The 15,478-nt window shown below is 38.0% G+C and overlaps 1 protein-coding gene and 2 pseudogenes across 1 annotated transcript; all 3 read right to left on the reverse strand.

Annotated features, from left to right (window-relative positions):
• Positions 1–1,285: 1,285 nt before the first annotated feature.
• Positions 1,286–3,145, reverse strand: LOC145519036 (olfactory receptor 1G1-like; annotated as a pseudogene).
• Positions 3,146–5,096: 1,951 nt separating this feature from the next.
• LOC145518506 (olfactory receptor 12D1-like) lies at positions 5,097–6,036 on the reverse strand (annotated as a pseudogene).
• A 7,325-nt stretch (positions 6,037–13,361) lies between these two features.
• On the reverse strand, positions 13,362–14,288 carry LOC145519094 (olfactory receptor 12D1-like). Its single transcript, XM_081524334.1, has one exon. The coding sequence runs from the start codon at positions 14,286–14,288 to the stop codon at positions 13,362–13,364; it is 927 nt and encodes a 308-aa protein (XP_081380460.1).
• Positions 14,289–15,478: the final 1,190 nt, after the last annotated feature.

The raw sequence follows: 15,478 nt of genomic DNA on the forward strand, positions 1-15,478 counted from the left end.
ACAAGGTTCATGGTAAGATAGGAAACAGCTCTAAATCCTTGACTTGTAAATTTAATACAGGCAAGAAGACAGAGGATATGGGCTACTCCCCAGCCTGTCTCCTGGTTCATTCTCCTACCTGATTGAGTGTTCAAATTCACAGCTAAGAAGGCTTATCAGGTTGACACTTCTGAAAAGTAAATAGTAGAAAAAATTTTGAAAAATAAAGAGTAGAAAAATATTTGATGTGATAGTTTATATTGGAATTATAGCATAAGCTCTTCATCTTCTGAAACCTCTTCTTTCTGAAATCCTGCCTGTCTGTTATGATCCACAGATCTCTAGATATACAAAGCCTGAGAGAGAGTGTCTCTGGGGTTTGGGAGGATTACTGAAAGAATAAACAAGTTACCTTTCTATACCTGCAATATAAGAGAATTCTCCTTGGGGAATTTCTATCTTGAGTTCCAGGTTTTTCTTTGTTTTATTTTCCTTCCTTACTCTGTTTCTTTCTTAGTTTCATAACCACAGATAGTACAGTTCTCAAGGGCCTCAGGATTTCTTTAATTACCTTTCATTTCCTGGGACAGAGATTTGGATACACTTTCTCATGTTGAGGACTTCCATGGAAAAACTTTGTATAAAATGGAAGGAAATTGGGCAATGACAGTTAAGGAATGAGGGCCAGTAATATCCCATTGATCCATAAAGAAAATTGATTATCGTTAAAATATTATACTCATTTATTACTGTGATTCTACGGAAAACAAAAAAGAGGAACAGGAAGAAGTAGTATTACTTTTGTGCCTTCTGAATCTGACGATTCGCTGTTAGTAGTAACATTTAAATATTTTCTTTAATTTTGGCATCCCAAAAGCTCACATTATCTCTAGGAGAATGAGGCTGGTCTCTCCAACGTGTATCTTCACTTATTGCTGTACCCTTAAGGTAACAATACTCTTTCTGCTTCATCCAAGGAATACCTATATACAATCTGACATGGATCCAAGCATTCTGATTATTGTTGTAAATGCCATGTACTTTGTCCATCTATCACAGTTCATTTTTGTTGCATTGCAGTTCATTATATATTCGTCACAATAATTGCTTGTTATAGTATGCCATGAATATAATATAAATAAATAATTATTGTGTACTCATTGTTTAAGTTATTGTTCTGACTCCACATGTTTGTATTTCTGTCCTTCCTTGACAATCTCTTCGTCTTTAAAGGGATGCCAAAAATTCTGGAAGACTCCCTCTCTACTCACAAAGCAATTTCTTTCTTCAGATGCATAAGCCAGCTTCATTTCTTCCACTCCCCAGTGGCATGAAAAGTTGATGGGGACTTCAGTTTGGTGTCAAAGACCGAGCTGTAGAAGAGGATGACCATGGAGAGGTGGGAGCTGCATGTGGCCAGGGCTTTCTTTTTCCCCTGTGCTGATGAGACCCGAGCTACAGCAAGGAATATATGGGCATAAGAGCTTATGATGCAGAAGAGAGGGCTGATTCCTAAGAGTCCTGTCAGAACCATCATCAGGTCCTCATTGAGGTGGGCATCAGAGCAAGAAAGCCTTAAGAGAGGTTTAAAATCACAAAAAAGTGAGGCATCTCTAGATTAGTGTAGAATGATAGGTTAGCATCAAGGTTTGGATCAAAGAGTCAGAGTGGGCCACTCCCCATGACCCACCCACCAGCAGTCCACATCTGTAAGGAATCATTAGGAATGGATAGTGCAGAGGATGGCATTGTAGCAGTCGATAGCCATGACAGTAAAAAGCAGGTTGTCCATATTAGCAAAAACTGCAAAGAAATAAAATTGGGCCAGACAGAGAGAGAGATTACTCTCTACCACATGGATCTCTGCTCAGTGTTACGTGGTAGCCTGAATGGGAGGAGGGTTTGGGGGAGAATGAATACAGATATATGTATGGCTGAGTCCCTTTGCTGTCTACCTGAAACCTACATAACATTGTTAATCAGCTATACTCCAATAAAAATAAAACTTAAAAAAAAAACAAAAGTGGAAGTTGCTCAGTTGTGTCCGACTCTTTGCGACCCCATGGACTATACAGTCCATGGAATTCTCCAGGCCAGAATACTGGAGTGGGTAGCCTTTCCCTTCTCCAGAGGATCTTCCCAACCCAGAGACTGAACCCTAGTCTCCCGCATTGCGGGCAGATTGTTTACCAACTGAGCCACAAGCAAAGCCTGAGAATATTGGAGTGGGTAGCCTATCCCTTCCCCAGCAGATCTTCCCAACCCAGTGATAGAACCAGGGTCTCCTTCATTGCAGGCGCATTCTTTACCAAGTGAGCTATGAGGGAAGCCTAAATAAATAAATAAATAGAAATAAATAAAAAGAAAAAGGTAAGGTAATACAATAATATAATTCTCTGTGCTACACAATGTATCCTTGTTGTTTATCCAATAAAAAAGAGATACAAGGATCTTTTGTGTAGCAAAGATACATTGGATACATTGTGTAGCACAGAGAATTATAGCAATTATCCTGTAATAACTTTTAATGGAGCATGATCTGTAAAAATAATGAATTACTATGCTGTACCCTTGATACTAGGATAATATTATAAATAAACTATAATTCAATCTAAAAAAGATAAAAGTTATCAAACTTGCTAAGAAACTAGATCTCAATTATTCCCACAGTTACTCATTAGAGAAAAACCTGGAGAAATTTTTTCTTGAAAAAATTTCCTATAGATAGGGTTGAGGAATAAAATCAACAATTAAGCAGAAGCCGAATATTGGTTTGGAAATAAAATTAGAAAGATTACTTAAAACTTCACAATTTCTGCTTCATTACTGCCCTGTCTCCTTAAGTAAGAATAGTTGGAAGAGACTGACATATAGGCATAAGCTGTTATATATGTCCTTTTATTTTCATTGTTCTGAGAACTTCTGTCATGAAAATATATTGCAGTTGATCAAATTATTTTCATACATCTATAAATAAAGTCATCTCAGTTGAGACCTGTAACATCATTAAACAGAATCAGTGCTTCCCTGCTGTACTCTTCCCAATTTCTGGATCACAAAATAATGCAGTTTAATTAAATAAGTGTTTAACCTTCTGTATTTAGGGTGACAGTGTATCATGCAGCTACAGGTAACCATGTGCTCCTCTATAGCGTACAGCCTCCATGTAGGTTGGATTATGTCAAAAATTTTGTGCAGTAGAAATTCTGAGACAGTTCAGAGTGTAAGATATCTTTTCCCCACATACATTCTTTTACAAACAAAACTGAAATTAAGAGGCCAAAGAAGGTAGAGTTGGAGAATGGAGGAAACATGTGAGTAAGGTCAGAACCAAATTTGTTGGATTTGCAAGAGTGAATGTAAACAATTCACAAACAATAGTCTGTCCACCAGCTCAAAATATTCTTTTACAATCTTACTTGTCTGTATCTCTATTTAATGTATTTATTTATTGGCTGTGCTGTCTGGCTTGTGGTATCTTAGTTCCTGGACCAGGGATTGAACCCGGACACTCGAGAGTGAAAGTGCAGACTCTTCACCACTGAACTGCCACAGCATTCTGTATCTTTAAATAGTTTTAAGTGCTGGCGCCCACCATGGATTCAGGTCCAGTGGCATTTCTAGGAACTTAGAAAGTGAGGAACATAGTAATTCTTGTCAATCAGCTCCAAAAATACTTCTGCAAATACTATTTAATAGTTTTCACTTAGTATAAGTTTGATGACAGGTAAGAAAAACAAGACAAAAAATTTTTATGAATTCTTCATATTTCACTGGTATTACATCATATAATATATCATGTTACCGTCTGTGAAAATAAGTATAGAAATCAAAAAACTAAATAAAAAGGAAGAATTTTGAAACTTAATTTTCCATGACCAGAAATTGAGGGGAAAATAACATAATAATGAACTAGAAAGATATTCCTGAGATTTTTTTCAAGCTGACTCCACTTTGAACAATATTTTACAGTAATCTTTGACAGGTTGTTCAATTGAATTATGAAATATCTTTGGAGTCAGTGTTCACAAAACTTTTTAGATAAACCATTGGTTACACTGCTGCTGCTGCTGCTGCTGCCGCGTCGCTTCAGTCGTGTCCGACTCTGTGCGACCCCATAGACGGAAGCCCACCAGGCTCCGCTGTCCCTGGGATTCTCCAGGCAAGAACACTGGAGTGGGTTGCCATTTTCTTCTCCAATGCATGAAAGTGAAAAGTGAAAGTGAAGTCGCTCAGTCGTGTCCGACTCTTCGCGACCCCATGGACTGCAGCCTACCAGGCTCTTCCGTCCATGGGATTCTCCAGGCAAGAGTACTGGAGTGGGGTGCCATTGCCCTCTCCATTGGTTACACTATCTGTATTAATTAGAACTCAGATTACTATTTGTTTTAATTACTTGCCTCTCTGCTTAGAGAAAAAGAAATCATGACATATCGCTTAAAAATGTCCTTTAACTCATATGTGAGTTTACATTTACATTCTTGTGGAGTTCATGGCCCTAAATTAAAATCCTTAAAGTGTAGCAGTTTAAGAAAACAGTTTAATTTAAAGTGTAATAATTTTTTTAAATTATTTTATTTTTTGGCTGTGCCATGCAATATGTGGGATCTTAGTAGTTTCCTGACTAGGGACTGAATCTGTATCTTCTGCACTGGAAGCTTAGAGTCTTAACCACTGGGCCACCAGAGAAATCCCTGTAACAGTATAATTTTATTATTCACATTATGATATGTTAACTTGCAGGGAACGCATAGATAAACATACTTAAGTACTATCCAACTATACAATGTATGGGTAATTGAGGCAAATTCCTGTATCTGATTTTATTCGAGATCACAAAAAATAGATAACAAATCATTTTTATCAACTGATATCTCCCAAACAAATTCAACAATAAAATTCAATGGACAGTGTCCCATATATTCAAGTTTCCCTTATATTATGTAGGAATGCATTGTTTAACATGACTTATTGGACTTTTCCATTTATTATTCTTTTATACAGTTCCCTTTGTTTCACAGATGGTAAACACTTTGACAAGCAGTATAATTCCATATCTCCAGTTTCTCATTGCCTGTTGATTTATGCCTGAGAAGAGTTCTCCAGACTTCTTCAAGTCATTGACTCCTTGAAATCACCCTCCTGAAGGCCCCCTTTACTTCCTTGTTCCTCAAAGTATAGATCAGTGGATTTAGCACAGGAGTGACCACACTATACAAAATAGCAATGATCTGTTCCTGGTCCATGGAGCTACCTGAGGCAGGACGAATGTAAATGAAAACAACAGGAACAGAGAAAAGAACAACTACCATGAAGTGGGAGGCACACATGGACAGTGCTTTATGAAGCATGCTGCAAGAATGAGTCTTGAAGAAAAGATAATGATATAGAAATAGGAGAGAAGGGTTAGAAAGAATGGGCCAACAGCAATGGTCCCTGTGACAGTATTGAGCAGCCACTCATTGAGCTCAATGTTCCCACAGGCCAACTCCAACAATGGCTTAATATCACAGAAGAAATGATGGATGTGATTGGAACCACAGAAGTTCAAGTGAGAGGTCATTACTGAGTGCAACAGGGCATGGAAAAAACCAGTGACTCAGACAGTGACAGCCATCTGGGTACAGACCTGATGATTCATGATAAGAGGGTAACGAAGTGGTTTGCAGATAGCCACAAAGCGATCAAAGGCCATCACTGCCAACAACATGGCCTCTGTGCTGCCCAGGAAGTGGAAGAAATGAAGCTGGCTTATGCATCCCAAGAAAGAAATTGCTTTATGTGTAGAGAGAAAATTCTCCAGCATCTTCGGCAGAGTCACTGTGGAGAGCAGATATCTAGACATGACAGGTTTCCCAGGAAAAAATACATAGGAGAATGGAGTCTTGAATCAGAGATGACAACCATCAGGATGACTCCATTCCCAGCCATACTGACAATGTAAGTTGCAAGGAAAACCACAAAGAGAACAGGCTGCAGTACTTGGATGTGTGTCACTCCCAGGAGGAGAAATTCAGTGACTGATGTTTGATTCAGCATCACTTGAAAGAAAAGACAAAATAAGGTATGGAATGCTATCTCTGATGGGAACCGGAGTCCTCTTGCTGAGAATTTTCTCACCTAGACAATAATATTTTGAGAGAGAGCATTGCTGTTTAAATAGCCCCAGTATCACAGGTTGTACAATATTTGAACACTAGATTATTAAACATTAAAGTTACATGGTGTTTGTGGACCCTTACTCAAACACTTTTTAGAAATTAGATTTATCAGTATTTTTCTTTCTTCCAGGGATTCAGAGCATGTTGCCAGCCTACCATCTTCTCTATAACACTTGTCTTTTATCATTCTAAGATCTAACAGAGTAAATTTTTAAATACTCCACCATGCTGCTTTCTCTTGACAAAGTAAGAAATCATTTGAAGGGTTTTTACTTGAGAAAAATCAACAATGAGGGAACAATAAGAGCTCTAAGGAAATCTAAATAGAGATGCTAACACTGGAATGCTTTCTATAAAAAGGAAACATTTTAAGTTTGGGAAATCCTTGAAAGGAGAAGAAAAAGATTTGATGTGACTAGAATAAAAAAGTGCAGTCAGTAGGGAACATTTCTAGCAATCCCATAGGATTCTCACCCTTATAACTAGAAAAAATTTTGAGTAATTATCTAACCTTTATTTCACCTTTATTGAAGGCTGGCTTCCAGAAATTCAGAGCAGCTTTCCTTGATAACCATATATGCTTTGTATATTATTAAACTTTATCACTTCTGCTTAAGAGACACACGATATGCCAAACATCATTTTTGGTTCTCTACCCTCAAAAAAAAATGTTTTCAAAAATTCTCGGGGAAGAAAACAATTTCCTAACATCTAAACATAATAGTAATCAGACTTTATGTACCAAATGATTTATTCCACTGCATCCGGAATATTTAAAGATCACATGTTTACTCTGGAGAATACTTAGAGCATGGCAATAAAAATGTAGGCAGTAAAGAGCCTTCATAATCCACAAACAATGGGGAGTCTGTCATAACGTAGGAAACTAGCCCTAAATGCTGGGCATTCAACTTTAATACTAGCAAGAAGATAGACAGTAAGTGCAACTCCCCAGCTTGTCTCCTGATTCATTTTCCTACCTGTTTGAGCGTTCATATCCACAGCTAAGAAAGCTTATCAGGTTGACACCCCTGTAAAGTAAATAATAGAAAAACATTATGAAAAATAAAGAGTGAAAATATATTTGAAGTGACAGCTTATATTGGGATTAAGTCTATGCTCTTCATCTTCCAAAACCTCTTCTTTCTGAAATTCTGCCTGTCTTTTATGACCCACAGATCTTTAGATAAACCTTGAGAGAGAATGTCCCTGGGGTTTGGGAGGATCTTTCTATACCTTCAGTATGAGAGAATTCTCTTTGGGGAACTCCTATCTTGAGTTCCATTTTTGTTTTTTTCCCATTGTTCCAATTTTCTTTCCTTACTGTACTTCTTTCTTAGTTTAAGAATCACCGACAGTATAGGTCTCAATGGCCTACTTTTTCTTTTTTTTTTCCCCAAACTTTAAACTTTATATTTTTAGTTGGAGTATAGCCGATTAACAATGTTGTGGTAGTTTCACGTGAACAGTGAAGGGACTCAGGCCATACATATAAATGTATCCATTCTTCCCCTCCAAATTCCCCTTGCATCCTGGCCAGCACATAACACTGACAGAGTCCCATGTGCTATACGATAGGTTCTTGTTGGTTATATATTTTAAATGTAACAGTGTGTACACGACCATACCAAAGTCCCTAACTATCCCTTCCCCTGGCAACCATAAGTGCATTTTCTAAGTTTGTGAGTCTCTTTCTGTCCCAGAAGTAAGTTCATTTGTATCATATCCTTTGAGATTCCACGTACAAGGGATGTCGTATGATATTTCTCCTTCTCTGACTTCACTTAGTATAGCACTCTCTAAAATTACCTTTCAGTTCTTGGGACAGAGGTATGGATACACTTTTTCATCTTGGGGACTGCTCTGGGAGAATTCTATATAAAACGGAAGGAAATTGGGCAACAACAGTTAAGGAATGAGCGCCAGTCATATCCTATCGATCTGTACAGAAAGATGATTATCGTTTAGGAATTCTACTCATTTATTACTGTAGTTCTATGGAATACAAAAGAGAGGAATGAGGAGAAGCAGTATTGCTTTTGTTCCTTCTGAATCTGACACTTCACTGTTGGTATTTTTTTTTTTAATTTTATTAGTTTATTTTTGGCTGCACTGAGTCTTCCCTGCTGTGCACGGCCTTTCTCCAGTTGTGGTGAGCCCAGGCTACTCCATAGTTGTGGTGCACGGGCTTCTCATTGTGGTGGCTTCTCTGGTTGCAGAGCATGGACTCTAGAGGGTGGGGGCCTCAGTAGTTGTGGTTCACAGGCTCTAGAGTTTGGGATCAAGAGTTATGGCGCACAGGATTAGCTGCTCAGCAGCATGTACGATCTTCCCGGACCTGTAATCAAACCTGTGTCCCCTGAATTGACAGGCAGATTCTTAAACACTGGACCACCAGGTCTCTCCTACAGTTGGTATTAACACTCAAATGTTTTCTTTTATTTTGGGATCCCAGACCTCACACTTCTCTCTAGGAGAATGAGGCTGATATCTCCAATGTGTATCTTCACTTCTTGCTTTCTTCTTTAGTAGTAGCATTCTATCTGCTTCATCCAAGGAATATCTATATGCAATCCAACCTCTATCCAAGCTTTCTAATTACCGTTACAGATGCTATGTACTTTGTCCACCTTTCAATTGTGGTTCATTTTTGTTGCTTTGCTGAAGTTCATAATATATTCATCACATTAATAATTTCTTTTTTTAAAATAATTTCATAATTATTAACTTCATCAGCAGCTTAACAGGCTCACTGTCTCTACCCTCTAGTTACTAATGCCCCTGCCATTGGTATCTGAAACAAATTTTGAAAAGATAAGTGTCTACATATAGCCGATTCATGTTGTTGTACAGCAGAAACTAACACAACGTTGTAAAGCAATTATACTCCAATTAAAAAAAAAATCTGCATTCAGGAGAGCCACCATGTCGAATCCTTTACAGTCTCCTTGGCTGGTTATTGCTCTTCCTCCTTATTATCCACTTTTGTGCATCTCCTCTTCTCTGTCTTCTAGTTCTGTGTTTTATATACCTATAAACAGATAACTCTCAAGTTATACTTTTAATTTCAACTTATTTTCCTAACTCTGGCTTACGTATTTAACTTCCAACTAGACAGTTCTACAGTAGTTGTCTTAACCATTAAGATACTTTCTTTCAGCTGGCTTGATTTACATACTGCATTGGAAACAGATACACAAATCAAATGCACTGTCAGCCTTATGCAGTCCACCAAGTGCAAAACTTGAACTCTCTATACTCCACTTTGAAAGCTGATCCCATTACTCCATTTGCCAAATGACATCTTCAACACTTGCCTCTGGCTACTCTGACCTCTATAAACAATGACCTTAGAATTATCCATTCTATCCAATGATATTGGTGAGTAGATGGGAAAGAACAAATAAGCCAGGGCCTTGGAATACACTGATGAGACCAGGTAAACATAATGTAGTTTAGAAGCTGAGCATTATCAATCTTTTATCTCTCTTGTGACCAGAAAGATTTTGAGGAAGAAATCATTTTGGCCTTAAAGATCAGTTCCCAGAGCTATTCATTAGAGAAAAACCTGGAGGAAATTTTTCTTGAGAAAATTTCCTATAGATAGGGCTGAGGAATAAAATCAATAAACAGAAGTCTAACACTGATTTGGACATAAAATCAGAAAGATTACTTAAAACTCACAATTTCTGCCTAGTCACCACCCTGTCTCCTTATATAAGAGTAGCTCGAAGACACTGACATACAGTCATAACACATTATATGTGTCTTTTTATTTTTATTGTTCTGAGAACATTTGTCATACAAATACATTGAAGTTTAACAAATTATTTCATTCATCTGTTGATAAAGTCATCTCAGTTGAGACCTGAAACATTAAACAGAGTCAGTGCTTTTCTGTTGTACTTTCTCCAATTTTTGAATCACCAAATAATGCAATTTAGTTAAAATAGGTGTTTAACCACCTGTGTTTAGGGTGACAGCGTGTCATAAAGCAATAGGCAACCATGTGCTCCTCTACAGTTTACAGCCTCTATGAAGCTTGGATTATGTCAAAAATTCTGTTCCATATAAATTCTGTCTAAGATAGTGCAGGATGTAAGATGCCTTCTCCCACACACATTCTTTTATAAACAAAATTGGAATCAAGAGACCAAAGAAGGTAGAGTTGGAAGATGGAAGAACCATGTAAGATTGAACCAAATTTCTTGGATTTACAAAAGTGAATGTAAAAAATTTGAGCAGTCCGTCCATGACCTCAAAGTATCCTTTTATAGTCTCATCTGTCTATATCTCTATTTTATTTATTTATTATTCTTATTTTTTAATTTATTGACTGTGTTACCTGTTTTGTGGGATCTTAGTTCCCCAACCAGGAATTGAACTGGTGCCTTTGGCAGGGAAAATATGGAGCCCTAAACACTGGACACCATGGAATTCTGTATCTCTAAATAGTTGTAAGTACTGGCACCCACCATGATTTCAGATTCAGTGGCACATCTAGGAACTTAGAAAGTGAGGAACATAGTAATTTTTGTCTATTAGCCTCCAAATATATTTCAGCAATTACTATTTAATAACTTTCACTTAGTATAGCTTGGTGACAGGTAAGGAAAGCAAAACAAATTTTTGATGAATTCTTTATATTTCACTGGAATTACATCATACTATATCACCTTACAATCTGTGAAAATATGTATAGAAATCAAAAAGCAAAATAAATGATAGGGAAAGTTTTGAAACTCAATATTCTTGACCAAAAATTGAGGGGAAAATAACATGCTAAGAGCTAGAAATGGATTCCTGAGATTTTTTTCAAACTGACTATACTTTTAACAATATTTTACAGTAATCTTTGACAGGTTGTCAGTTGACTTATAAAACATCTTTGCAGTCAGAATTCACAAAACTCTTTAGATAAACCGTTGGTTACTTTACCTCTGTTAACTAGAACCAACAGCAATATTTGTTTTAATTACTTGCCTCCCTGCTTAGAGAAGAAGAAATCATGACATACTGATTAAAAATGTCCTTTCACTCATGTGTGAGTTAACATTTACTTTTCCATTTGAGCCCATGATCCTAAATTCAAATCCTTAAAATATAACAGCATAATGATGTTATTGTTCACATTATAATATGATAATATAATATGATAGCTGGTGGAGGGGGCAGGTGGAAAAGGCCTTTGCTCTGCCCTCAGCAGATGGGATCCTCAACACAGTAGAGAATGTGTGTGTGTGTGTGTGTGTGCATGTGTGTTTGTGCGTGTGTGTGTATGTGTGTGTAGGTGGGTGAATCAAATGGAAATGAAGCAAAGAAATGCCATCAAGGACAGGAAGCCAGAAACCCCAAGCTCACTGACATACTCATTGGAACAAGTGAGTTTTAGGAGCTGGGAGATATCACAGAAGAGTTTGTGAATGATATTGGCACCATAGAAGTGATGGAGAAAGTAGCAGATGTATGCATAACTTCAAAGATGACCCCACTGATCCAAATGGCTAAGATTTCATGAGTACAGATGTTGACATCCATGACGATTTCAGAGCGCAGAGGAAGGCAGACAGATGGCCACATAGCAATCATAAGGCATCACTGTGAGCATGGCCATCTCTGTAGAACCACAGAGAGTGAAAGCACAACACTGCAATATGCATTCCCAGAGGAGCATAATCAAGTTGCAAATGAACCTTGGTAAAGTCAAACAGAAATATAACATAGATCCAAGAAGGAGAGATGTTTCAGGAAGAAATACATGGGTAAACAGAGACTGCCATCCATGGAAGTTGCAGTGATAATGAAAATGTTACCAGTTAAAACCACTAAGTATAAGACTAAGAACGGAGAAGTGAAAGAATATAATAATTTATTTATTCTTAATAGTTCTCTTATATTACATCATGTCACACTGCTTTACAGTTTGTTGAAATAAGGGTAGAATATAAAAGCAAAACAAAATAGTAGAAAAAATTCTGTAGATCAACATTTTCCATGACCAGAAGTTGAGAAAAAAAAATAAACCACAAATAAAATAGAAGATATTCTTGAGAAGTCTGTTCAGCCTGCCTCCATTTTTAATAACATTTCATAGTAATTGAGAGTTTGACCATTGAGTTCTAAAAATATTGAAATTATTTGAAGTTAAATTACTGGTTATTTTGTGTTCATTCATGATTACAATATAATTTTAATTATTATTTTGCCTCTCTGCTTGGATAACAAGAAATCATGACATACTTCTTAAAAATTCCCTTTAAGTGGTATGTTAAATGGTGAGTTAACATTTAATTTTCTAACTGAGTAATTATGTCCTAAATTAAAATTCTCAAAATCTGAAAGCATAATAATTTCGCTTCTCACATTAAAATGTGCTAACCTGGAGGGGTCATTTAGACAGGCTTAAAAAACTCTACATGATACATGGGCAATAGAGGCAAACTTCAGTAATTAAATCCAGAGAAGAGTTTGTTGAGATATATAGCAAATCTGTTTTATCACTGGTATCTCAAAAACAAATTCAGCATTAGACTTCCATGGCTAGTATTCCATTTGCTCAAATTTCCTTTCTATTATCTAAGAATGTATTGTTGAACTCTAGACTAGACTTCCCCAGTTATTTTTCCTTTATACTATTCCCTCTGTTATATACATGTATCAGTTCAGTTCAGTTGCTCAGTAGTATCCAACTCTTTGTGACCCCATCGACTGCAACATGCCAGGCTTCCCTGTCCATCACCAACTCAAACTCATGTCCATCGAGTCAGTGATGCCATCCAACCATCTCATTTTCTGTCGTCCCCTTCTCCTCCTGCCTTCAGTCTTTCCCAGCATCAGGGTCTTTTCCAATAAGTTAGTTCTTCACATCAGGTGGCCAAAGTATTGGAGTTTCAGCTTCAGCATCAGTCCTTCCAATGAGTATTCAATGAATATTCCTTTAGGATTGACTAGTTTGATCTCCTTGCAGTCCAAGGGGCCCTCAAGAGTCTTCTCCAACACCACAGTTCAAAAGCATCAATTCTTCGGTGCTCAGCTTTCTTTATGGTCCAACTCTCACATCCATACATGACTACTGGAAAAACCATAGCTTTGACTAGACGGATCTTTGTTGGCAAAGTAATATATATGGCAAGCAATTTTGAGTAGCTGTATTATTTCACATCTCAACTGTCTCATTGCTTGTTTATTTATGCCTCTAAGAGTTCTCTAGACTTCCTCAAGTCAGGGCCTTCTTCTGATAACCCTCCTCAAGGCACTCTTTACTTCCTTGTTCCTCAAAGTATAGATCAGTGGATTTAGTACAGGAGTGACCACACTGTACATAATGGCAACAGTCTGGTCCTGGTCCATGGAGCTACCTGAGGCAGGACGAATGTAAATGAAAAAAACAGGACCAAATAAAAGAACAACCAACATGAAGTGGGAGGCACAAGTAGACAGTGCTTTACGAAGCATGCTGCAAGAATGAGTCTTAAAGAAAAGATAGATAATAATGTAGAAATAGGAGAGAAGGGTTAGAAAGAATGAGCCCATGGCTATGGTCTCTGTAACAGTATGAAGTAGCCACCAATTGAGGTCAGTGTTCCCACAGGCCAACTCCAGCAATGGCTTAACATCACAGAAGAAGTGATGGATATGGTTGGACCCACAGAAGTTTAAGCGAGAGGTCATTACTGAGTGCAGCAGGGCATGGAAAAACCCAATGATCCAGACAGTGACAGCCATCTGGACACAGACCTGATGATTCATGATAAGAGTGTAACGAAGTGGTTTGCAGATAGCCACAAAGCGGTCAAAGGCCATCACCGCCAGCAACATGACCTCTGTGCTGCCCAGGAAGTGGAAGAAATGAAGCTGGCTTATGCATCCCAAGAAAGAAATTGCTTTGTATGTAGAGAGGAAGTTCATCAGCATCTTTGGCAGAGTCACTGTGGAGTAGCAGATATCTAGACATGACAGGTTTCCCAGGAAAAAATACATAGGAGAATGGAGTCTTGGATCAGAGATGACAACCATCAGGATGGCTCCATTTCCAGTCACACTGACAAAGTAAATTATAAGAATAATAACAAAGAGAAAAGACTGCAGTTCCTGGATGTCTGTCATCCCCAAGAGAAGAAATTCAGTGACTGAAGTTTGGTTCAGCATCACTTAAAAAAAAAGACAAGATAATAGAGGAAGACAATCTTTAATGAGAACCAGTCCTTCCAGCCCAGGATTTCTTGCTGAGACAAATATATTTTAAGGAATAGTGTTGCTGTTCTATACAATCCCAAATCAGAGGTGGTGCCATATTTGGACTATTAGATTATTAAATACTAAGGCCACCTATCACTTATGGTCTATAAGTCAAACATTTATTCTCTTTACAAGATTTGTCATTAGTGTTTTTTTTTTTCCTCCCAGTAATTCAGAGTATATTGCAGCCTGCTATGTTCTCTGGTTGTGAACTTCTCATTCTTGTACGACTTTTCTTTTATCTTCCTGCTGCTACTGCTAAGTCACTTCAGTTGTGTCCGACTCTGTGCGACCCCATAGACGGCAGCCCACCAGGCTCCCCCGTCCCTGGGATTCTCCAGGCAAGAACACCGGAGTGGATTGCCATTTCCTTCTACAATGCATGAAAGTGAAAAGTGATGCTCAGTCGTGTCTGACCCTTAGCGACCCCATGGACTGCAGCCTACCAGGCTCCTCCGTCCATAGGATTTTCCAGGCAAGAGTATTGGAGTGGGTTGCCATTTCCTATCTTCCTAAGTTAACTCTAAAAGGAAGCAACTTTTTAAATATTCCATCACACTGCTGTCTCCTAAGAAGCTATTGTATTTTAAATTTAAAACAACTGACAGGGATGAAAACATTACAACTACAAATTCTTTTTTAAAATACCAAAATGCTCTTTCAAATAATAGTAATAACTTTCCCTCCTCTTAGAATGTTAGTGGAGCTAGTGGTGTTCTTATACTGATCTCTTTCTGACTCTCACACTTGGAAAAGCCATAAAACCTTACTGGGGTAAGAAATGCCCTGTGCTGTAGTTAGTCGCTCAGTTGTGTCCGACTCTTTGTGACCCCATGGACTGTAGCCCGCCACGCTCCTGTGTCCATGGGGATTCTCCAGGCAAGAATACTGGAGTGGGTTGCCATGCCCTCCTCCAGGGGATCTTCCCAACCCAGGAATTGAACCGGGGTCTCCTGCGTTGCAGGCAGATTCTTCACTAGCTGAGTACCAGGGAAGTCCCGGCTAAGAAATAAGACCACATTAATCAGACATTAGCCAGAGGTATATTTGAAATTTTATTACTGCTTTATGTGATGGTGAGCTTAGTTTTTCCCTACAAT

This window comes from Giraffa tippelskirchi, chromosome 8 (assembly GCF_054371585.1).
Source record: "Giraffa tippelskirchi isolate mGirTip1 chromosome 8, T2T-mGirTip1v1.2.pri, whole genome shotgun sequence".
In the NCBI taxonomy this organism is placed as follows: Eukaryota; Metazoa; Chordata; class Mammalia; order Artiodactyla; family Giraffidae; genus Giraffa; species Giraffa tippelskirchi.